The sequence below is a fragment of the Branchiostoma belcheri genome, unplaced genomic scaffold (assembly GCF_001625305.1).
Source record: "Branchiostoma belcheri isolate BF01 breed outbred unplaced genomic scaffold, Haploidv18h27 scaffold269, whole genome shotgun sequence".
NCBI classification, from domain to species: Eukaryota; Metazoa; Chordata; class Leptocardii; order Amphioxiformes; family Branchiostomatidae; genus Branchiostoma; species Branchiostoma belcheri.
Window position 1 is genome coordinate 36,023 of NW_017803875.1, and position 24,255 is coordinate 60,277.

Below are 24,255 nucleotides of genomic sequence, written 5' to 3' on the forward strand. Positions count from 1 at the left end.
GATGGCATCCTGAAATACTGATGGGCAATAAGTTTTACTTTGGATAGTTTGCCGAGTGGGCAACATGCGAAAAAGTACCAGCAAAATAAAAGTCAAACTATATGCAGCATCGCTGATAAGCCAAACTCATACATGACGAAGGTCATCGGCCTCTTGTATTATTGATAACTTAACAGGCCTTTTGAACATAAAATAGATTTTATCAAAAAAGTGTCGGTTTCCGAATCTCACTCACTACCATCATGTCATAGCAAACCCTGTGATATTCAATGTCGTACAATACTAAAAAAAAAAAGATTTCAGAAACAAAGCTTATTTTGTTGCAATTTTGCGTGTATCAACTGCAGCATGCCTTGAAAGGGGGCTAGTCTACCACTCTCTGTCTTTTTGAAATCACTTTTTTTTTTATCTGCATTTACACCCGTCTAGTTTGGGTTTGCGCAGATATGAGAAAGCAGTGTGTTTAGTTGACTGTCCACCATGGTTTGATCCGGGTGAACGTTGTCTTTTCCCGGCTGACACACGCTCATGTCCCACGTGTCCAGCACAACCACGTCTGGATCCGCCCGGAACATCTCTCGTATCACCTCCGTGATCTGGTAAGCCAGCCAGTCGCTTCCTAGCAGGTAGAACTCCAACTTTCCTCCCTTGTGCTCTCGCGTTGTTGCAGTCCTCACGAAAACCCGCGTGCCGGGAGCCCTGCGCTTGAGACGGTGTATTGCGGCCCGTATGGCGTACAGTCTGGACCGGAGCATTTCTGGCGGCTCCGCCGTAAAGTGAGCCCACAGACCTAGGATTATAACCGTGTTTGTGCCTCCGGTAGTGGCGTCCAGCTCATCAACAACGTAACGGAAGTCATAATAGATATTCCAAGCTCCTCCCCTTACGGGGAAGTGGTGAAACCGGTAGCGAACAGAAATGTTCCACTGGCTGTTGTCTCCTCCATGAAGAGCTGCAATAAAAAAAAAATGCACCAGTTCCAGGGTTAAGGCATGGGTAATAGGCCACCGAGTTTTTGTTGAGATCGTTGTTACTTTATCTAAATATATACTTAGGTAACTGAACACTGTGCACTCCGTACAAGATTCCCGAGAACCATACCTTGAACACATAACACCGTGAGCACTGTCCGTTGAAAGATTCCCATTCTCCGTCAGAGCTCACGGTGTTTGTCAGAGTGTATGATTCTCGGGAATCCTTCAACGGATCATGTTCATTCCTTGTGATTGCAAGGGACTGAGTGAGTACATAGTGTATGTTATAACACAAAACAATCAAGTTGTAAAATAGTGACAACATAGTTTTCAACAAAAACTCGGTGGCCTAGCGCCTGTAGTTAAGGCTGCTCGAAATGCTATCTGCATGTCGACTTTGATTAAAAAGTATCGGGTAACGCTTTTGTACAATAAGTACCACTTTGCATGCTTCATCTTTAACAATGTATGAAAAACGTTTTTAGAATAAAAGCAGCCCCAGAGAGGCTTTTTACGAAACATTGACAAACCTGTAGGATCCATGATACTCTCATTGTAGTGCAGCGGTACTACCTTCTGCAAACGCAGGCTCCATTGTCTGATCGTGGAGTCACCTAGTTAAAAGAAGAAAAAAATAGTTTGATTCACGTTTAGCTGACGGTACGGTATTCTCTAATTTGCATAGGATGGATAAAGTGGGTAGGTTTTCTTCGCTTTTGTACAATAAACATTGGACTACAAGTTGTAGACTGCGTTCGCTACCATATACAGTATTAAAATTTGAATGAGCAACATAATTACAACTGATACGTGGACCTTCTCGCCAAGAAGTATAATCTTTGACCACTAGACCACTAAATGATACGTACCTTGCATGTACACAGTCTTGTTAGCCAGGCACCGCTGGATGTCCTTCTGGGCGAACACTCGGACATTGCAGAGGGATGACTTCCAGATCTTGCCTGACCAATGTCCCAAAGCTGCAGACTTGTCCCAGGTACACGCTGGAAGGTGTTGAGGTGTGGGTGGTTCTGCCTCCAGGACATGTATGGTGTCATTGGGGCCTACTTGAAGTTCCTCCTGTAGATATGGCCTGTGTGCATGTTTCGTGGAAATGAGCAATGTATCGATGAAATGAAATTCTCCATAACCCCATCTGTATTGAAGGTGATGGCCATAACATTTTATCCGTTATCTGTAAAGATGTTTGTGGAAATATATGTCAAAACGTACTCACACTGATAGCATCATACAATGTATGAGGACGAGGAAAATAAACTTTTGCTGTCGCTCGCTGAATGACTTACGTTTGGAAAAGTTTCTTTTCCTCTTGAGACACAAGTTCCAGAACCTTTGCCCTGGTTTTGCTCGGATTCCACCGGCACTTCGAGATGGTCGAACACGGAAGTTTGTCGACCGGTTTCTCGCAAATCCAGGTCCCGTTCACCGCCGGTTTTGAGAAGTCGCACTGTTGGTGGGATAGTAGGCTGGGGTTGGCAGAGCTGAAACATTGCCTTGTATAATAGGCCTTCGTATTATTTGGGTCGACGAAGATGCACTGGAAAACCCTCTTGTTTGGAACTTCTCGCACTCTCTGTAGAGCCTCCACTGCCTCGCTTGGATGTACGAGTTGAATCTTTACCTGATAATAGCAACACAAAACAGACCACGTCAAGGAGTTATCAGGCTGTAGAGAAAATATATTTTAATTGCTACTTACATTTTTAACATATCTGTGACTGTACTCACCAAAGCTTCCCCTGTCCAGTAAAGCGGGAACTGCACAGTGTAGGTGCCGTTACAGTGGTCAATGACGTGACCGGCGCTACTGGCCTGCGGCGAACGGTCACTACTGACCAGTCTGGCACGGAAAAAATCTCCTCCGTACGTCTTCGGCCTTCCGTCTTTGCCCCTTGCCACCACCCTCACGGTCAGAACGTCTCCTTGGTGATACAGGCGGTCTCTGTTCAAGACGAGTATGTGTGTTTTGTTTGGGCACGTGACCTGCTTAAGGTAGCAAGTAATGCTTTCTTGGGCTTTGACTTTGGGCCTTGACCAATGCAGAACCTGGAAATCTAAAGCCTGTGTGACAGAAAGAAGATTACGAAGAGTGATGGTGTTACATCATAATGTTGACATTTCTTAACACACATTTCGTGGTAGTTAAGTTTTAATCTGTTAGCCCTGTTTCCAACACCAAAATTCCCACTGCCACAGCCATTCTCAGTATGACTGTCTCACATTTGAGTCCTGTAGTTGGCTAAAGAACCAGAAATTGCCCCCCCCCTTTCAACTACATGTAAATTGACGGTCCCAGTATTGTTAAAAGGGTACTCATATAAAGTTTAACGCTCCTTTACATTTGTATGTGTTGATTTGTAGTTCAAACTGCATTTCATCAATAAAAAAAAACGTTCGTTGGTGTTTTTTGCAACAAAAGTCTTTTGAAGTACATCTAACTTCCCCCAATGGTGTGACCATGGTAATACTAATAGTAAAAGACAAACATACCTTAAGGAAAATCACCACAACAATCAGCACAGAAAATGCAACATACATCCGGACACTGGCCATTGCGTGCTCTCCTAGTAAACACAGTGATGAGAGCACTGGTTGGAAAACACTACACAGATTTCTTTGAGTCTTTGCATTACAAAAGACTGTATTAAGTAAAGCGGGAAGTGGGTAAATCACAGAGTTTGTTCATAAATCTCGGGAAACTAAAAAGTACGACACCGTAAGTTGCGATAACCCTATATAGAGAATGCAGAAGGCTGCAAAATAAGAATTCTGAAAATAAAAGGACAGATTGTGTAGGCCACGAATATATAACCTTAAATATGACCTTACCTATAAAATTTTCTAACTTAAAATACAATCTAAACAAGAAGCCATAGGCGACAATTCTCCGTGAAGTATTATATATTGCAACAAAAAGAAGTAGCCATTGGCGACAATTCTCTGTGAAGTGTGATAAATCGAACAAAGAAAAATTGTTTAAACGCGCGTCGGCTCAGTCATCTTAAGACGCAACAACCAATCAGAGATGCGAGATGCCTACACGTGACGCGGGAAGGGCGCGCGATGCCCGAAATATTTTTGCGTCAATATTCAGCGCCGTGATTCAAGAGATTAATACCCGGAAACAATTTTTTTCTTGTTTTGAACGCATTAACATGCATTTACGCTAATCTAGTATGATTCAGGGTTACTTTTTTTTTAACCTGCCATGGCCAGATTATCTAAAGATGTGTGTATTGTGTGTACAATCTATAGAAAGAGAAATGTACATCAGGTCCGATCATCCGATTTTCACGTTTCGGTTTTTTGGACTCGGTTCATGAACGTATTTTGGTTTGGCTCCTGGAATGTGCGAAAAAAATGACTCCCGGGACTGTCTACAGGGAACACTCGCACATTCGCGGTGTATCAGGACAGCGCGACTGGTCGTCATTAGCGCAGTAACAATTGCATAAACGGACGAAACCATTTCAAAGAAATGGGGATGTTTCGAAAATAAGCATTTACTCCAATATCAAAACAGCTACGGTAAAAATAAAAAGACGTGCATCATCCCGGACATAATGCAACACCACATGCGAAATTACACAGAAATGCGACGTACGGAAGAATGCGTTTTGGCTGCGAACATCTTCCAAAAAACTTGGCATCTCTTAACCATGGGCAAAAACATCTGGAACCACTTATAAAAACCACCCCGTATCTGCATGAACTTTTTTGAACCCCACTGCTATTCCAAACAACGCGTTTTTCTGGACCATTCCAATTCGCCTCGTAATTGTAGGGGTGCGTCTGCGATATTACATTGACCGCGAAAGCAGCAACGGCAAAAATACACATTCGTGCATCAACACGGGCATGCCCGCAGACGGCGTATAAAATTGCGTGCCGATTACACAAAGAGAACCCAGTGTTTTGACTGCGAACATGTAAAATCAGCCGATTACAACACTCCGTCCGGAGGTCCTGACCTCCTTCACGGAGTAATAAAGTAGTAGAAGCGGCATCGAATCCTGAAGAATAGTTACGATGAAGTTTTACCTTATGCAGATATTGATCAAGGCACAGGACTTGAGTCGAAGTAGTTCTTCTACGGCTGGAAAGTTATCCGCGTCTGTTCAGCCTTTGGACTTGTGACATGTGGACATTTGTCGCCCCTGGCCAATAGACCATTGAACACCCAGCGTTACGGCGTGCGTACGTGAGCGTTACCGTGCGTACGTGATCTTGATTTGATTTGATTTATTGAAATTGCAAACAATACAATACTCGTGGGCCACAGGCAGCGGGGGCTGCTGTTGTGGCCCACACACAAGACAATTATAAGCACACAAACAGGACACACATTTAGACCTAAACAATATAAGTACATAAAAAATAACATAGATTAGAATATACAATATTTATCAGTCCATTTAGTAGTACTTGGTACAGTTCATGCGGTTCCTATACTAGCCGCCAGATTTTACGGTGATCTCACGGTGCTAGCCAAAGTTTAACCAACCAACCAGGCCGTCTGTATTATCATGAAAGTTCATTTGTGTTAGCACATCATGCTTTAATCTACTTTCCCCAAAAAAATTTGGAAAATTTCCTACCTGTGACGTTGTTCTTAGGGACTGTACGATATTTACCGGGGGGGAGGGCTGGTGCACTGGGGGGGAGGGCCATTGAAAATATTTTGGCCTGGGGGGAGGGCCATGGAAAAAATTTTGAGTCGGGGGGAGGGCCATCGAAAAAAAAATCGGCCTGGGGGGAGGGCCACCGAAAACCTTTGTAAAATATGGCGTCGCGTTGTACCGAATTACAAGAAATACGCCGTAAATTCCCGAATATAGTACGCACTTTTTACATTTTTCAAAATCCCAGAAGTGTCTCGGGCCGTCGCCAAAGTCGCGGTGCGTACTTTATTTGAGTTTTCCGCCGACAAATCCGTGAACGACCCAGGAATATAGCGGAACACCGGCACGGTGAGCTTGGAACATCGATCGTCCATAGCATGTTTAGATAAGAATATTGACGAGTGGAAATAAAGTTAAACTTCAATAAATGAACATATTTCCTATGACTATCGTCGATATTGACACCAAGTTGCGGTAAAAGAAGAAGTCAAGTCACCCACGGTAAGAAAATGTAGGTCTCTGGCAATGACGCCCGGCGCTTTGTCATGCCGACAGGATCGTTCCCCAGCTAGCCGGCGCCGATCTCAGTGGAACCCCGGCAAAAATATAAGTACACATACAATTGTTGGGTTTATGAGTGGTAATATTTGAAATGGTCCGCAAGCCGTGAACGTTCTTGATCGTCGTAACGTAACATGTGATAACATAACAGTTGTGCCTCGACTGATGGCCATCATTTCCAATACACTTCCGGCTTGAGTTCAACTCAGGAATCTTCAACAAAGATTATGCCCACGTCGTTTCAAAGGTTCAGAAATTGTTAACCATGTTTCACTTCGTATCACAAATATTTTTAAATCTTGATAAATGCCACAGGAAATTACTTTGTAGCGGGCTACACCAGCCAGTACGACGTGAAAATTCCAGCTAGATGTACTCCTACTCGACTGTTCGGCAAGCTACAATGATAGGGGCGGAGTTAACTTAAAATGTAGCCTTTGATGAAATCTTACCGCCCGGCCGGCGGTGGGTGGGGTGTTTGGCGCGCCGACAGGCAAAGTACACCTACAGCTGAAGAACACAGAGAGGGTCGTGGCATGCGCAGCGCTGAGGACAGCTTTCCAGAACATGGACCCCGAGAAGGAAGTCTTTCTTTCCTCTGAACAGACTGTACTTATAAGTTTCACGGAGTACAAATTAATAGTGTTTATTCCTTTGATTTTGTGACAAAAACATCTATCACATAACGAGAGATTACTTGAAACGCAGTCAAACTTGTCACTTTCTCCTGTTCGGAATCGAAAGTCCCATTGATCCCAGTAGTCTATTGTTGTTGTGTTAATTGGTTTCGGTGTCAAATTTTAAATTCGGTAGCACCTCAACACCCAAATACTCCGCCCAGTTCTCCGCCTGTATGATTGTTGCTCTCCATGGGTCAATCGCGCGGGCGCTATTAAAGAAGTGTTCGGCGCATTTCGTATTAAAAACATTAAAGCTACGTACTTGTGCATCAACATTCAAGTACCCCCCCCCTCGTTACCGATAAAATCGATATTGAAATATTGTCTTTTTTTCACGAATCGTTATTGACCATGCTTGCTTGATCACCAAGTCACCAACACTCCAAAGCTGGATCCAAATCTGTGCGTTAACGTTTCGCCGCACTTGCCTTACCTTTCGATGCGGTGGTGACGTCTTGCAAGTCGGCTGCGGCCGGCGGTGAAAAACAAAACGAACTTGAAACGTTTCCCGCTACGTTACCATACCATCACGTAGTACACGGCATAAATCTAGTTTTTAACAATTTTAAATTTGTTTGGAACGACGAACTGTCATATACTACATGTTCACTGTGGTACCGGCCGTGCGTAGAAGGGGTGCGTACTTAATTGGAGTTTTTCCATTTTACGTTTCAGACGGGAATATTTGTCTCCCACCAGCCCCAAATCGGGGGTGCGTACTTTAATCGGGAATTTACGGAGGGAGAAAGAGACATGGACTGGAAAAATGGGGGGGAGGGCCACCGAAAAATTTTTTGGGGTGGGGGGAGGGCCATTGAAAAAAATTTTGAGCCGGGGGGAGGGCCATGGAAAAAAATTTTGAGCCGGGGGGAGGGCCATGGAAAAATTTTTTTACCGGACCATTTTGCACCAGCCCTCCCCCCCCGGTAAATATCGTACAGTCCCTTACTACTACCAGTACTGGTCGATTCTCTGCAAAGCATGTCTCTGTTCAGTTACTTATTAACTTAACCGTACCTGTGAACAAGGGTCATGTGCGGTCAAAGGAACGCTGCGGGAGTCGTGGAAAACTACAGATGGGAGGGAAAATGTCTTTTTCACTGCGAATGTTCACTCTGGAAATAAGTATACCAAACATATTAGTTATGAGACGGCCAACGTTTGCAAGCAAATGCAATTCATTTCACCCCCATACCTGTTGATATGGACCTCTGTGTTCAAACAACAAAGCATCGTTCTTAACAATTTGCAATGTGACGTTTCTCGCACATTATTTTTATAAACACACAACTGTGATGAGATTCAATGAACAAGGCTAAGAGGTTCGCCCTAAACTATATCTGAAGTACTAAGTATGGATGGTAGAGGGTTCTTGGATACATAGATATGTTGCGCCGTGTACTATTATTATATCATATCATGTCATATTCATATAACGTAAGTGAAATAGTTTTATAAAAAAAAGTATGACACTGTATGTTGCGACGTTGCGTCATTTGACTGCCGTTTGGAGGAGAATGTGATCATCTGATGTAATTCATGCAAGTTGGGACCTTATTTGCATAATCAATGAACTCATTTACAAACCGTCAGGCGTAAAATTTAACATCATTTGGCGAAGGTGTGAGCTCGTAGAACTCTAGTTTGTTATGTCCCGACTTCATATCTATGAACATTTGTACTATGGCCAATATAGAAGAACTTTATTGCATGACAATTGCACATGGTACAATGTATGGCAAACTACATAAAGAGAGTAACAACAATAAAATAATTGTGTTGAATAAGACCTAATGTCGAATAAAACCTAACATTCTATATCATAATTACTCAAATAATAAGGGATAGCACAAGTCTTTGATAAAGTGTTACAATCGAGTGGGCTAAGTTTATCTATTTATTATATATATATTATATATTATGTAGCATCTTACAAAAGAGAGAATTATATAATTACAACAGACAGAACCATTTAACATATATTATTTCATTATGCCATTTATGTTCATATTTCTGTAGTGACTGTCATACTTTATAGAATAGACTAGAATATTGAATGGCTTTGCCATATATTATACCATGTACAACTGTTGAGCAATAAATTCTTTCATTCATTAGATTTTAAAGACCTCATGACAGGAAGAAAAGTACCAGGTACATGACTTGTATAACATACTTTGACATTACGCCAAAAGTAGTTACTCAAGCAACTGGATATGATTTTGAAAACGTCAGACGTTTCAGCTAGTATCCACTTAGGCTTTCGAATTCGTCAGTGACTGAGAGACCAGAGGGGAAATGCAGGTTTATAAGCACAAACTATTGATTGATATGCAAATAAAGTGAAGACAAATTTTTTGGAAGTTGAAAAAGGAACAAAAGTCAGACAAGTCAAGACAAGATGATGCAAATTAGTCTGAAAGCTCCTGTTGTACATTTCCTCTCTGGTCTCTCAGTCACCGACGAAAGCTAGTGGATACTAGCTGAAACGTCTGACGTTTTCAAAATCATATCCAGTTGTTTGAGTAACTACTTTTGGCGTATCGTATTACCTGGATGTCTAACCTTCATCGACATACTTTGACATTGTTTATAATCATAATGACTGAGAAATTACGGTTATCCAGGTAATACTAGGTTATGTCTCCTACGTACAATCTGATAAGGTCGTATTTTGGTGTCATGAGCACTTCCCAATAATGAGGAAGGTAACAATGTCATGAAAACTGTGCACAATCCCATCCTAACGTATAATTTGGCAGAGCATTAATTGCTTTGTATTCACAGCTGCAAGACATTTGAAACCTGCCAGTCTTTTTATTGCGTATTTTATCTCAATCAGATTTTCACCGTCACTCTTTTCCAGAAGTCCATAGCTGAGGTGTTTAGTAATACTTGATTGTTTATTTATCATCAGATTGATGTTTTCTTCAGCTTCTTGGCGCCTGTTGCTGTAGAAAATATGAATGAGAAAAAAGAAAGGGTTACATGGTATATATTTTAACCCGTTAGGAGATCAGGACAACTACCAGTGCATGGAAATGACTCTGAACCAACTTATACTAAGAGTTAAAGTGACAGTTGCAAATTAAACTTTGCTAGAAAACGGGTAGATTTCACAACATAAAAAAGAAAGATGAAGCCTTTATTATTAGAACTCAGCAAGCAAATCTACATGGTAGTAATACAGCTTGCTATGAGAAGGATATAATGACTTTAGAGTAGTGCTGTGTACCAGTTTGCTGAAAGTACATGTACTGTAGTTCAGACTTGTAAAAATGTTTAGGTTCTAGTCCAAAAAACAACTGAATGCCTGGGACTAGTTCCTGCATAAACCCAGTACATGGACCAGTGCAGGTTAGGTGCAGGTAGACATCAGAAATACCTGCACAGCTCCAATTTTACCTGCACTAACCTGCATATACCCAGTACATGGACCAGTACAGGTTAGGTGCAGGTAGACATCAGAAATACCTGCACAGCTCCAATTATACCAGTCCTACACTAACCTGCATATACCCAGTACATGGACCAGTACAGGTTAGGTGCAGGTAGACATCAGAAATACCTCCACAGCTCCAATTATACCAGTCCTACACTAACCTGCATATACCCAGTACATGGACCAGTGCAGGTTAGGTGCAGGTAGACATCAGAAATACCTGCACAGCTCCAATTTTACTAACCTGCATATACCCAGTACATGGACCAGTGCAGGTTAGGTGCAGGTAGACATCAGAAATACCTGCACGGCTCCAATTTTACCTGCAGTAAGGTGCATATGCACCAAATATTTCAAGACCTGATTGTGGTGCCAAAAAACTTCCTTTGTTGGGGTGGGGGTTAGTTGCCTACAGAGTTGCTACTTACCCACAACATGGCACACTTCTGCCTGGGCTCCCAGAGACAGGAAATAATCTAACCACAGCATTTGCTTCTGAGACAGCCTGTCGCCTGGCCCTTTTACCTCCACCACCTGCACAGAAACATGGAGGTTAAGAGCACAAAGAAAACCTGTAGTTCACATTACAATGTAATTATGGCTTCACCACTAAGTGGTGATGTCATATTGTTTTTCCTCATGTTTCTCCTCCTCCTCCTTCTTCTCCTCCTGCCATTTCTTTAAATTGATTTTAATTTAAAATTAACTCCTTCATTTTTGGTCCAAATAACGTGAAATTTGGCATGAAGGTAGAGTGGGCAGATACCCCCAGGCATATTTTTTGTCATTATTGTGATACAGGCTTTTAGAATGGTTTTATTTGAGCTGATTGGCTGTTAGGATTCAATTGAGTTAACTCAATTAACACCTGTAAAAAGCTATTGACAGTACGAACTGCATTCAAGTGTTCTGGTATGTCAAGCTTTCCTGCTCCAGCATTGGAATGCGGGGCATAAACGCTTCTTTTTATCCTTGAAAATCAACAGTTTGCATTATGCATATAAAAATCTGAACCGATAATGTAGGGGATATACTAGTATAGCAGTCCAACTGTTGTCACTTCATACTATAGTTATATCAATGTAAAGAATTGTTTTCCCTTGTGTTTCTCCTTCTTTCCCTGCCATGTCGTAAAATGTGGTGAAGCCATCCGCTACATTTGCTCCAAAGCAAATGTCGGCCTTTCTGGTATTATAAATAAATTATAGATCTTATCCACAGAATCTCCTGGGATTCTATCAGCTATTTATGCATCCATTTGCAAGAGACTTGCATGACATCTTTCCCCCTTTTAAGTTTCTCCCTGGTGAGTCAGACTTATGTAACTGCATTTCAAAACAACTAAAAGGGGGAGGGTTAATGCCCTGTGCATAATCATGTGAAATGAACTCTTATTTGGACAGTCACTCATTTAAAAGCCGCTAGAAGCCACAGGCAATGAGTGGAGTTAAAAACATTCTCCGGCGTGACAACTTCATCTTTACGGGCAGCTAGGATTAGCATCAGGTGGTAGAATTGTCTGTCAGTGAAAATTTGCCTTGGAAAGGTTCCAGGTTCGATCCCATTGACATGCTCGACGTTGTGCCCTTGGGAAAGGCACTTTACATGACTTTCCTACGTGTACGGTGGAGTGATGCCCACTGGGACTTCCAGCTGATTGTTAACTCCATGAAAAATGGAGGTATTGTTTTTGGTGTGTGTGTGTGTGTGTCCGTCTGTGTGCGTGTGCATGTGTTTGTGTGTTTGTGTTACATTACAATTACAAGTGTTGCAAAACTATCAACCTAAAACAATAATCATAATCATAATGGCAATAATGATTATTGTATAATAAAAGTCTATAAGGAGTATGCAGGGCTCTAGCCAGGCAACCAAAGGATGTCATCCATGATCAAATCAACATGGCCTTACCTTAAACTTTCTGGACACAGTGCTCCACACAGTCAGGTCTGGCAGCCCACTCCTGCAGTGCCGGGCATCTCTCAGTAACCGGGCAAACACTCCTGCAAGGAACTGGCCACCCATACATGCTACCAGACCCTGCATGCATTGGGTAACAGTACATGTTTGAACTTAGTAGTTTCACTGATTCAAGAAAGTTCATCTTGGTCAACACATTGGGTAATTTTATCGGACTATGGAAAAGTGCCTGTTCCCTAAATTCTAATGTTACAGTCACTGTTACAGTAACAGTTATATGAAATGTCATATGTTTTGATATGTTCACACTGCACGAAAAACGATATTTAAGCATCCTTAATGGTGTTCGTAAATAAGGCTTAAATATTTCAAAATAATTAAGCATTATTTAAGTCACACTTAAGCCATCGTAAATGCCACAATCGGCAGGCAATCTTTACACTCTCTTAAAGAACAACGTAAAGTCTACTTAAACATAAACGTATCCTTACTTGATCTTTAAGGTCGCTTAATGTTGCAGTAAAGATAAAGCACTGATTTGCAGCAGTGTACTCACATGTGTTCTTGACTACGTTTAAAACATAAAGACTTAGAAAAGTATGACTTTGGCAGTTACTTTAAATTGTTTTAAATAAGATGCATTTAAGTGTGCGTAACGTTAGCTTAAAAATGAATATTTAAGCTTATATTAAGCTACGTAAATGGCCGACGTGCCGACGGCATGACCTCCCGTGACTGCACGGTAAATGGATTTAGACGGCCCAACGTGCACGGGCCAGCCTGGGCGTGGCTACGGCGACACCTCTTGTAACTGTACCGAGGGAAAGGTATCGACAAAGCCCCACGCGCCTGCTTGGGCGTGCCGACGGTATGACCTCCCGTGACGACACGGTAAATGGATTTAGACGGCCCTGCGCGCTTGCCCAGGTGCCGTCTGCAAATACCTGACCTGTACTGTACTAAAACAATAATCTCATCCGCTCCATACATCTCCCAAACAAGCTTTTGAAATAGCGAATTCCTCAGTATTATATCGTTCGATTGCAGGTTATTGCAGACTTTTAGGGCGAATTCTCTGTTACTTAGAAGTTCGCAAGGATTTCTTGCCTAGCCTCGGGCACAAATGCCGGACAGGTCACACACGTACACCTACAGCACGTTACTTCATTTTCAGAATTTGTCCCTTTTTTCTCGCACTGTATGTACAGTAAGCTTGGCTACATTTTATTAGCCGTGGACATCACACATTTACGAACCTAAGTATGCTAGACAATTCCTTCTGGGTGTCCTTTTCGTGTGTTTTAAAAAAATCACAAAAATGTAGTTAATGTTTCTGTCAAGCAATGCGCTACTGCCCGGTTAAAAAAACCGGCCAGTTTTAGCAAATACCGGTCCTGTACTAAAACAATAATTTCATCCGCTCCATACATCTCCCAAACAAGATTTTAAAATAGCAAATTCCTCAATATTATGTCGTCCCATTGCAGGTTATTGCAGACTTTTAGGCCGAATTCTCTGTTAGTTAGAAGTTCGCAAGGATTTCTTGCCTAGCCTAGCCTCGGACACAAATGCTGGAAACCCGGCCAGTTTTAACAAATACCTGACCTGTACTGTACTAAAACAATAATCTCATCCGCTCCATCTCCCAAACAAGATTTTGAAATAGCGAATTCCTCAGTATTATATCGTTCTATTGCAGGTTATTGCAGACTTTTAGGTCGGATTCTCTATTACTTAGAAGTTCGCAAGGATTTCTTGCCTAGCCTAGCCTCGGACAAAAATGCTGGAAACCCGGCCAGTTTTAGCAAATACCGGTTCTGTACTAAAACAATAATTTCATCCGCTCCATACATCTCCCAAACAAGATTTTGAAATAGCGAATTCCTCAATATTATGTCGTCCCATTGCAGGTTATTGCAGACTTTTAGGCAGATTTCTCTGTTAGAAGTTCGCAAGGATTTCTTGCCTAGCCTAGCCTCGGACAAAAATGCTGGAAACCCGGCCAGTTTTAGCAAATACCGGTTCTGTACTAAAACAATAATTTCATCCGCTCCATACATCTCCCAAACAAGATTTTGAAATAGCGAATTCCTCAGTATTATGTCGTTCTATTGCAGGTTATTGCAGACTTTTAGGTCGGATTCTCTATTACTTAGAAGTTCGCAAGGATTTCTTGCCTAGCCTCGGGCACAAATGCCGGACGGGTCACACGTTCACCTACAGCACGTTACTTCATTTCAGAATTCGTCCCTTTTTCCTCGCACTGTAAGCTTGGCAACATTTTATTAGCCGAAGACATCACTACAATTTATGAAAGTATGGTATATTCCTTAGTAACAATATATTTGAAATCCCTCAAAACTTGTATGGTCTCATTACAATTTTGTGGTGTATCTATTTAGAGTAAACAGAAGAGACGCACGGAACCAAAGTTGGACAAACGAAACCTTCCCAAAAACAGCATAGATGTATACAATATACAATACTATATATTATAGATTTTTTGATTACGGCGATCAGGCGGTATTTTAGTGTAATGAATACATGTACATTGTAAGACCGATTGAAGTAACTAGCCCTTTTTTAACCTCCTTGTATATATATCGCCTAATTTTGTTCGATTTTTTAATTACGGCGATCAGGCGGTGTTTTAATGTAATGAATACCTTGAAAGACTGACTGAAGTAACTAGCTGGGAAGCATTTTGTATGGAATTTATGTAGCCATTGCAGCAAGATTCTTCTGTTCATGTTTTTTTAATGTCTATTGTTTTATTGTGAAATGCCAGGATGGTCCCAAGCTACCTAACAATGGCTGTCTTGGCACCCCCGCCAATTTGCATTAGGCAGACAATTAGCATTTAATTGGAGCCGCCACCGGCTATGTAAATTCTGACCTAAAATACTAGTAAGCCAATCGTCTCATACCCCGCATGAAACGACAGCCAATCAGTGCTTGTGATACAAATTTCAAATCTGTCAGTTGGAGTGGACGTCACTCTATGTTTGAGCATTGCAGAGTGTGCACTGAGCAATCTAATCTTCTATAAAATGTCTACGGTTTCTGGAACCATGAAAAAGGAGACGATGAGAACTTAGCCATCATCCTCAGGGAAAAGTACGGCTGGAAGAATTACCTCCCAAGCAGACTCCAAGAGCAAGACTACCGCTAGGCTGAGCAGAAACATGCACGGGGAACCCTGCCAGATAGCCCGACGCCACCCGGCGTCTCTCGCCAAGGACGGAAGATTTTTCATGTAAGCGGTTCATATTTGTTCCATCTGGTTTTTGAATATTGACATGTTGTACATTGAATTTGTTTGCCACTTCCTTTGCCTTGTTTTCGTCGGAAAATATCTAACGAACGATTATGTACCATTTCAGCAAATGGAGAGGGGACATAGAAAGCAAGACAGCGGGACCGGACAACATACACACAAGAGACAAATCCCCGAGCCCACTGAAAGCGTCGAGGGGAGAGCTATATCCGCCCGCGCGGATGTCCCACTAAAAGGAAACAGCCGCTCTAGCCACTGGTAGAAACAAACGCCGGCCAGCTAAAAGTCTACACAGGAGGATATCCCTGGACGCTGTATGTAATACCAGTGAGGTCCGATCCGGGCACTAGCCTCTACCAGGCTTTGGGAGGCGGCCGGAAACAGTAGAAATCGGCCAAATAGAGAGATAAGCATGCCAAGGGAGTTTGTCTCAACGGACAAGCCAAGGGAGTTCTCCGTTGAGACAAACTCCCTTGGCATGCTTATCTCTCTATTTGGCCGACTTCTACTCTTTCCGACCGCCTCCCCAAGCCTGGTAGAGGCTAGTCGGGCACCCGTCGGCAGGTGTCCGAGGAGCCTCCCAGACAGAAGGGGGCTATCAGCAAACGGATCAGAAGGACTTTTACACATGAACCGGCTGGTGATCTAGACAAGCATGAGCAGACAGAACAACAGCTTTTATTGTAGTATTGCCTTGATAATTTTGAACATCTACAAGCAATGTTGTGCAGACAGACTTTCAGTTTTAATGTGTTTTCAACAAATTGGTAAGCTTTCGTAATTGCAAAATATTTTTGCGGCTAAAAACAAGTTTGTTGATTTTCTTCCTGTTTGTGTGATTATCCTAGTACATTACCTGTTAAAAATGAGCTTTAACCAGCTTTCTTGTTTTTGACTGTTATATGTGAATGCTGCCCGAAGGAGGTCATATATGTATATGTGAATACATGTAAAAAGAATGCTGAATAAAATTGCGTACCATTTGTCGTATATTACAGAATTTAAGAATGCTTTAAGGTGCTTATATGTGGCGTAAACATTACGATTTTTAAGCTTACTTTACAGTGCTTAAAAGTTGCTTAAATAAGTGCCATTAAGGACCTTTACGGATAAATTAAGCTAGCTTAAATCACTACATTTAAGGATCCTTTAAGACGCTTAAATGTAGTGTAAACATTACGATTTAAGCTAACTTTACGGTGCTTAAATGTTGCTTAAAAGAGTGCCATTAAGCACATTACGGATAAATTAAGCTAGCTTAAATCACTACATTTAAGGATCCTTTAAGACGCTTAAATGTAGTGTAAACATTACGATTTAAGCTAACTTTACGGTGCTTAAATGTTGCTTAAAAGAGTGCCATTAAGCACTTTACGGATAAGTTAAGCTAGCTTAAACCAAGCTTAAATCACTGCATTTACGGACACTTTAAGACGCTTAAATGTACCGTAAACATTACGATTTAAGCTAACTTTACGGTGCTTAAATGTTGCTTAAAAGAGTGCCATTAAGCACATTACGGATAAATTAAGCTAGCTTAAATCACTGTATTTACGGACACTTTAAGACGCTTAAATGTAGTGTAAACATTAAAATTTAAGCTAACTTTACGGTGCTTAAATGTTGCTTAAAAGAGTGCCATTAAGCACTTTACGGATAAGTTAAGCTAGCTTAAACCAAGCTTAAATCACTGTATTTACGGACACTTTAAGACGCTTAAATGTACCGTAAATATTGAGATTTAAGCTTACTTTACGGTGCTTAAATGTTGCTTAAAAGAGTGCCATTAAGCACTATACGCACAAACTTAAAGCTAGCTTAAAAGTAACATTTAAGCACGCGTAAAGATTGGCTTAAATTTGCTTAAAGAGTGCCAAAACGGAACCTTTAAGCATGCTTTAAGACTGCTTAAATACCTGATTTCGTGCAGTGATCATTGCTGAGGTTATGAAATGTTCTGATATACATGTACATGTATGTTCATTTTTGTGGTCATGCTTCATAAGATTGACTTCAGGATGCCTGCACTTTTCAAGTGGACTGCTAGGTGTTCCCTCTTATTACACTTCAGGATGCCATGTTGCAATATTATCTATATCAACCAGTTTCACAGGACTTTCAATTTACAGCACAGTGGTGAATTCAAAACAAATCTTCCCTATTGCTTCTACCTGTCAAACCTGTCCAAGCCGGCCACCCAGGGGACCAAAGAAAAGTGGTCGCCTTGGACAGGTGGTCTCCTTGAAGAGGGTCGCCTCACAAAATGACTGAGACATAAATGGTTTCCAAGTCGAGATGTTTTAATGTCAAATGCTGTAAGCATCTTCAGTTCTGTGGTGAATGCATGTGGGTAGGGTAGCACATGGAACAATTTACATCGAACAAAAACACCATCCAACAGTCGAGGCAAACTGGCTGGTCGTGTTGGCCAGGTGGTCGCCTTGGACGGGTTGCTTAATGCTTGTGTCAATAGGGAAAATTTTGGGGACCAAGAAAAGGCCAGGTGGCCAGCTTGAAGAGGTGGTCACCTTGGCAGGTTTGACTGTATTTAAAAAATATGAATCATTATTTTTAAAAGGAATTGAGTTGAAGTTAATTTCAAAGCTTTATCTACAATGTAAAATTAATGGTAACCTGTGCATGTTCCACAGAAGTGAACCTGTCCCAGTTGAGTCCAGCACAAGCCTGGCCTTCATGAGTACTCCAACTGTCACTAACCCAGTCCTGCAGGGTCTGAAAAAATGGTTGCAAAGCCAACAAAAGATTTTTAGAACTACACTTGATTTGATTTAGATTTATTGAAATTGCAACAGTGCAATACACGCGGAACAGAGGCAGCTGTTGCTGGTGTTTAGTCCCGCACATAGAAACGAATACTCGACAGACATTACTCAATTCACTTGAGTCTAGTGGGGAAAGTCGTGTAAAGTGCCTTTCCCAAGGGCACAAGATCAGTGGCATGTCAGGACTCGAACCCGGGTCCTCTTGATTCCGAGTCACAAACGCTGCCGTTGCGCCAATGGCCAAAAATTCATGCGCGCACGGATGTCATCCATTAATCAAATCAACATGGCCTAATTCATACAACTCAAGCTCCATGCACGTGTCATTTAAAGGCCTCCAATGCAATTTCAGGGCACCAAAACAAAAATATCCTGGATGAGGAAATCTGTCTGATAGTGCTTAGGATTACTACAATTTCATGGCACATTTTCGTCATCATTCCATACTTAAAGTGACTGTTTGAAATAGCCCAGAAACAAGCCACGTGAGGAGTCCCTTTATTTTTTGGGTACCACCCATAAATAGCAATACTACCATTTCATGACACATTTTCATCAATAAAGACATCATTAATTTCATACTTAAAGTGACTGTTTGAAATAGCCTAGAAACAAGCCATGTGAGAAGTCCCTTTGTTTTTTGGGTACCACCCATAAATAGTGAGAAGCAGCCTACGATACAAAAGAAGCAACCATTTTCTACTGTTTTAGTTTTCTTTTATTTTTCCCTGTCGCATGATAATTTTTCTGAAAAAATCCAAGAACCAACAAATTAAATTGGCGTGGCCTAAATATGTATTTTGTCATAATGATTGTGTTTTACTCTATATGTTTTTATGTTTTTGAGTAGAAGGCGACATATACTGGTAAGCAACAGTTACTGTGCTTCTTGCCTAATACTCAATATTAAATATATGACTGTCAATAAATTGAAACTAAACTAGACATTTGTTCGGGAGCAAATGCAGCAAATGGCTTCACCACATCCCCCGTACCAAATGGACCTGCCCCCCTCCCCACAGACAGTCCTGTCCAATACTTTATTTAGAAAAAAAAGTTAACATGCCTCCCCTCTTTATGAATGAATTCTTCTAGTGAACCCACTAGAGAAGCAGAAGGAGAAGAAACATGAAAGAACATCACGAAATAATGTCAAGAGATACCTGACTGTCCGCCTGTCTGACCTCCTCCAGCCTGCTGTCTATAGCTGTCCTCCGGCTGGTGTAGAAGTCATCAGTATATCTGTCAAGGGGACAGGACTGGGGAACACATTCACTGTTAGATTATACACCTACTGTTTTATCCAGTCAAGGCATTGAAGACAGATTGTATAGTACTTATTAATAGGGACACATTTTTCCACTCTTTTTAAACATAATTTACAATGTATATTATTATAATATACATTGTAAATTATGTTTAAAAAGAGTGGAAATAGTAATATCATATACTGGGTATTTTTCATCATATTCAAGCAGTAATAGGAGAATTTGTAATTGTTCTACTTGGTGAATAAAGTTTAAAGACATTTAAGACAGATTGTATACTTAGGTACATAATAGACACTGTGTCTATTATGTACCTAAGTATACAATCTGTCTTAAATGTCTTTAAACTTTATTCACCAAGTAGAACAATTACAAATTCTCCTATTACTGCTTGAATATGATGAAAAATACCCAGTATATGATATTACTATGATAATAATATAAACTAGAGTTCCACGATCTCATACCTTCGCCAAATGATGTTAGCCTTTATGAGTAAGAAATTATAGATTAATCCCCCTGATTGTGCAAATAGGATCCTATATTTGCATCAATTATATCTGTTGATCATATTCTACACCAGAAGGCAGTCTTATCTTATCAAAGAATGCCATTATAGCATTTCCTCATAAATTATGCAAATAAGGTCCTTATTTGAATAAGTTATGTTTAATTATGTTCACCTTCACATAACTTTCAAATATCCCAAGTATGAAATTCCAGGCAGTTACCACTATGTAAATATAACATTTTCTCATTAATTATGCAAATTAAGTCTTCATTTGCATAATCGATATCTGCCTGTATTTCTGCCGTTCTTAATTACATATGTCACAAGCTTGAATAGTCCTATCATGGAATGCAGCTGATTTATAGAATTTCCTCATTAATTATGCAAATTACATTAATATATGCATGGTTATAATATCATTATGTTAAGCACCACTTCAGCTACCTACATGCCAAAAATCACGACGATCCATCAATCGGTTCTAGAGTTATCCGCCTTTAAATGTTTTTCAACTAACGCCCCTGCAGTTCCAGAGCAAGTCGCTAGGGAGGCTAAACTCACATCACTTCTTCCCCAGCACAAGAGCTACCTACCATCCAAATTTAGTCACCCTAGCATGTCTAGATCACGAGATATCAAAACCGGGAGTTCAGCTGCAGTACCATAACAAGCCGCTAGGGGCCCAAAATTTAATCAGTTCCACGTCTCATGAAGACCTATTCACCTACCAAATATCAAGACAATCTATTTTAGCCTTCTTGAGTTATCGTGCTGACACACACACACACACACACACACACACAGACACACGAACGCCTACGAAAACATAACCTTCTTGGCGAAGGTAAATATTATGTAGAAATATTGAATATTTCTACATAATATTTTATATTATTATCATGATAGTAATATCATATACTGGGTATTTTTCATCATCTTCAAGCAGTAATAGGAGAATTTGTAATTCTCTTACTTGGTAAATAGAGTTAAAAAGACATTTAAGACAGATTGTACTTACAATAATACATACGTATTAGGTACATAATTCTACTCTTTTTAAACATAGTAATATGATCTGATACCGGGTATTGTTCATCAAATTCAAGCAGTATACTTTTATAATAGGAGAATTTGTAATTGTTCTACTTGGTGAATAGAGTTAAAAGTCTACATTTAATTCAATAACTAGCCTAGAGTGAGCTGACCTGGTAAGGACTCCTGAAGACATCCGCCACTCCCTCCATGAACACAACATCCCACAGCAGCAGCAGACACAGGGTCCAGTAGGTACTGCCTTCTCCATGGATACCTGAAGATACAAAGAGATGTCAATGAATGAATGAAGACCTTTATTATGTTTACCGAAGGAAATGATATATTGTTTTTGCTCAGTTTCTTCCTCTTCTTCTCCAAACAGTGACCTCTGACCTGGCCAATGGTCTCATTCATCTGTCACCATAGTAACTGGTGTTGGGTTACATAATGTTGCAATTTCAAAGTAGAAATTTTGACTCCTGTCACCATATACATGTATGTGTTTGAGTAAGAATTAACAGAGCAGACCATATACGAAGGTAAACATTATGTTAATTTTCTAGTTGACATTTGAAATTCATACCCACAGGGTTATGTGCAGGTCACATACAGCAACAGAATGGCTTCTGTATATTCTGTATCAGTATAGCCGGTATAACCGCCCTTCGGCGTAACACACCAGCTTCGCAGGCATACAGTGCAGGCTGTGCAGCGGTAGCTAGCTATATCACACCGAACGACTTGTTGTGTGACTTAATCTTTGCACATTTAATTGCAGGAATTGTTTAAATCTTTCTAGTGATGATGCCCCAACTGGGCTTCAAGTGGCAACGAGTTTCAGACAACAGAATACTCTTGTTTAACTCAAGGAGGTTCAACCTCCTTGTTTTACTCAAGGTCTTTTACATGTAAAAATGTCATTCTTTTACTGGTTTTGTCTTCATATGAGAGCCCAATGGATTATCTATTCTATGAGCTGTAAAAAAATTGCACCTCTACTTACCCTTCAGTTTATCATAATACAAAATCTGATACAAACTGTAATCAGCGTTGAGGCCGCAGTCTATTACGTAGGGTACAGAAAATAGTACGGATACGGACGAAATCTTGTAGCATTTGTATACATTTTAAAATGAAAGGCAGTGAGGCATAAACTTTGCCGTATGGTAGTATAATGAGTCGACTTTTCGATCGTATGAGTAGGATTCTAAAGTTTGCTCGTTGAGTGTATAAATGCGCCTGTCTTACGCAACTGCCTTCCAGGGTGAGTCGGCTGCAGTTCCGTTGACCCCGGTAGAGGGACAAATAAAAGAGGGCGTCATAATGTTAAAAAACCATAACTTTTTTTTGTTTTCAGTCCTTTTGCAGGTTATACCCTAAATTTCAACATATTAGTTGGTCGTGTTCCTAAAGTGCACCCTACTATTATTCTACTGCGTCGAAGTGAGTCACCTTGGGGTGCTTAACTATAGGAATCCCCATAGGCCGAAAACTGTGTTCTGCTACCTTGATTGTAGGCAGGTCAATCACAACCCCCTTCAAAGCATTACATAATGGAAGGAAATTTATCATATGCACATCTTGAACAATAGAAGTGTCTGAGCTTATTAGATATGCCCTTCTAATCAATTCACAGTCCACTTGGCTTCCAATACACATGCAGATTTTTTATCTTGGCACTAATCTTCTCTGACTGGTTTATTTCTAAAAGTGTCGGCTAAATTTGCATGTGAATGTGTATTGGAAGCCAGACAAGTTATGTGTATTGAGTAGGGCAGATTGTGTTACAATCATGACATTGTCACACATTCAAAACATTCCCCCGTACACTTATCATAAACCATCTATAAACTACTGACCAGATTTAGGCCACATCTACCTTTCTATATGAATCAAATCAAAAGTTAAACTTGAGTCAAATTTGTCAGCCAACCACTGACAGCTAGTTGAAGTTATAATCAACAAAAAACCAGCCAACCAACAGCTAACCATAGCCAAACCTCCTGTACACATCCAAATGTTTTATTCATTTTGAAATATTTGACTGGAACAGTCAAACAGTATCTGTATCGGTATAGCCAGCATAACCGTCCTTCGGCGTAACACACCAGCTTCACAGGCACGCTGTGCGGCAGCAGCTAGCTATAACACTCCAAACGACTTGTTACACACAATCTTAAGTTTGCACATTTAATTGCAGGAGCTGTTTTAATAAAGCTTTCAAGTGACAATGCCTCAACTGTGCTTGGTGGCAACGAGTTCCAGTCTATGATCATCTCAATTCTTGGTTGATAACTCCGATATTTCTTCTTGTTCTTTTCTGGGCTGGTATCAGATACTTAGCGGTTGGTATGTCCACCAGTTTGTTACTTTACCCGGTCCGATAGTCATTTTGTACATCATGCATTGTCTGGACATTTTTTGTCTGTCTTCCAGCTACCCCCACTGTAGCCGGCCTTGCTCCTGACCAACTCCTAACCATGCATATGGTTGGGGGGAGTTCGGCTGGTGTTCAGGAGGATAATATGTGTGACAGGGGTTTAAATTACCTTCCTCGTAGCCCTGTCCTCTGTAGTGGGCCAGTGAGAGCTCCTCTACAGAACAGATGGTGACGTCCTGACTGTCCTCTGTGTAGGAGTCTGTAGTGATGAACACGTTCTTGTAGCCTGGTTGGTTTACTGGGTTCACTCTTCCTGTGATGGTCACCTGAAGAAACAACATTGGAGCAAGGAGCTTAAAATACAATTCTTGATTGGAGCTAAGAGTTCAAATAACTACTGTAACAACTTTATCATTTACAGTACCCAGTATATCTCATTTAAAATGCTGTTCCTAGAATACCTGCAACTTTTAAGATATCTTACAAAATAATAGTACTTTTTCCAGACCAGTTAGACCATGGAGGTAAATGGTTAAGACTAGCCAGTTGTTAGTGCTTGAACCCCACAGACTCAGTGTAACACTACACCTTTTCTTTCTTTGTCCTCGAATCTCTGAGTACAATATCACTGTGCAGCACATTTTGCACTAACTCAGAGGGCCGGTAAGGGTAATCTCCAGGTTTTTTTTATCTGTTTCTACTCACTCCTCCTGTTTCTTACATTCAGAACAATAAAATTGGATTTTCAAAGTCAATGTACTTGTCATGCTTTTGATGTAGC

At 40.8% G+C, this 24,255-nt stretch overlaps 2 protein-coding genes and 1 long non-coding RNA gene across 4 annotated transcripts in view; 1 reads left to right on the forward strand and 2 right to left on the reverse strand.

The window, feature by feature from the left end:
- Positions 1-221: 221 nt before the first annotated feature.
- LOC109472113 (NXPE family member 3-like) lies at positions 222-5,604 on the reverse strand. Of its 2 annotated transcripts, none has more exons than XM_019771690.1 (7): positions 5,594-5,604; positions 3,486-3,559; positions 2,724-3,056; positions 2,282-2,616; positions 1,844-2,067; positions 1,505-1,588; positions 222-952 (listed from the first exon to the last, which is right to left on the reverse strand). In XM_019771690.1, exons 2-7 carry the CDS (start codon positions 3,546-3,548, stop codon positions 426-428), a joined length of 1,566 nt encoding a protein of 521 aa, XP_019627249.1. In that variant the 5' UTR covers positions 3,549-3,559; positions 5,594-5,604; the 3' UTR covers positions 222-425. The 2 variants fall into 2 exon arrangements, with proteins under 2 accessions (XP_019627249.1, XP_019627248.1); XM_019771689.1 differs by lacking the exon at positions 5,594-5,604 and adding an exon at positions 5,037-5,142.
- A 3,833-nt stretch (positions 5,605-9,437) lies between these two features.
- Positions 9,438-24,255, reverse strand: part of LOC109472110 (fanconi-associated nuclease 1-like) — a 45,518-nt gene continuing 30,700 nt past the window's right edge. Inside the window, exons 10-17 of the mRNA XM_019771686.1 lie at positions 24,180-24,184; positions 23,644-23,800; positions 21,265-21,368; positions 19,444-19,539; positions 18,132-18,230; positions 12,212-12,340; positions 10,729-10,834; positions 9,438-9,809 (exon numbers count right to left, since the gene is read on the reverse strand). Coding sequence (XP_019627245.1) covers positions 9,772-9,809; positions 10,729-10,834; positions 12,212-12,340; positions 18,132-18,230; positions 19,444-19,539; positions 21,265-21,368; positions 23,644-23,800; positions 24,180-24,184 — 734 coding nt within the window. The 3' untranslated portion in view covers positions 9,438-9,771. The remainder of the gene's footprint in view (positions 9,810-10,728; positions 10,835-12,211; positions 12,341-18,131; positions 18,231-19,443; positions 19,540-21,264; positions 21,369-23,643; positions 23,801-24,179; positions 24,185-24,255) is intronic.
- LOC109472116 lies at positions 15,188-16,166 on the forward strand. The gene is made up of 2 exons (XR_002140342.1): positions 15,188-15,476; positions 15,604-16,166. It is a non-coding gene; the product is annotated as an uncharacterized LOC109472116 (long non-coding RNA).

What these genes read in the sequence shown, in the direction of transcription:
- LOC109472113 (XM_019771690.1), bottom strand. Translation starts at nt 3,548, where the DNA reads ATGGCCAGTGTCCGGATGTATGTTGCATTTTCTGTGCTGATTGTTGTG. An exon ending in TTGTGGTGATTTTCCTTAAG is followed by an intron (nt 3,057 to 3,485) that starts GTATGTTTGTCT and finishes TCTGTCACACAG; the next exon opens with GCTTTAGATTTCCAGGTTCT. An exon ending in ACTGGACAGGGGAAGCTTTG is followed by an intron (nt 2,617 to 2,723) that starts GTGAGTACAGTC and finishes TGCTATTATCAG; the next exon opens with GTAAAGATTCAACTCGTACA.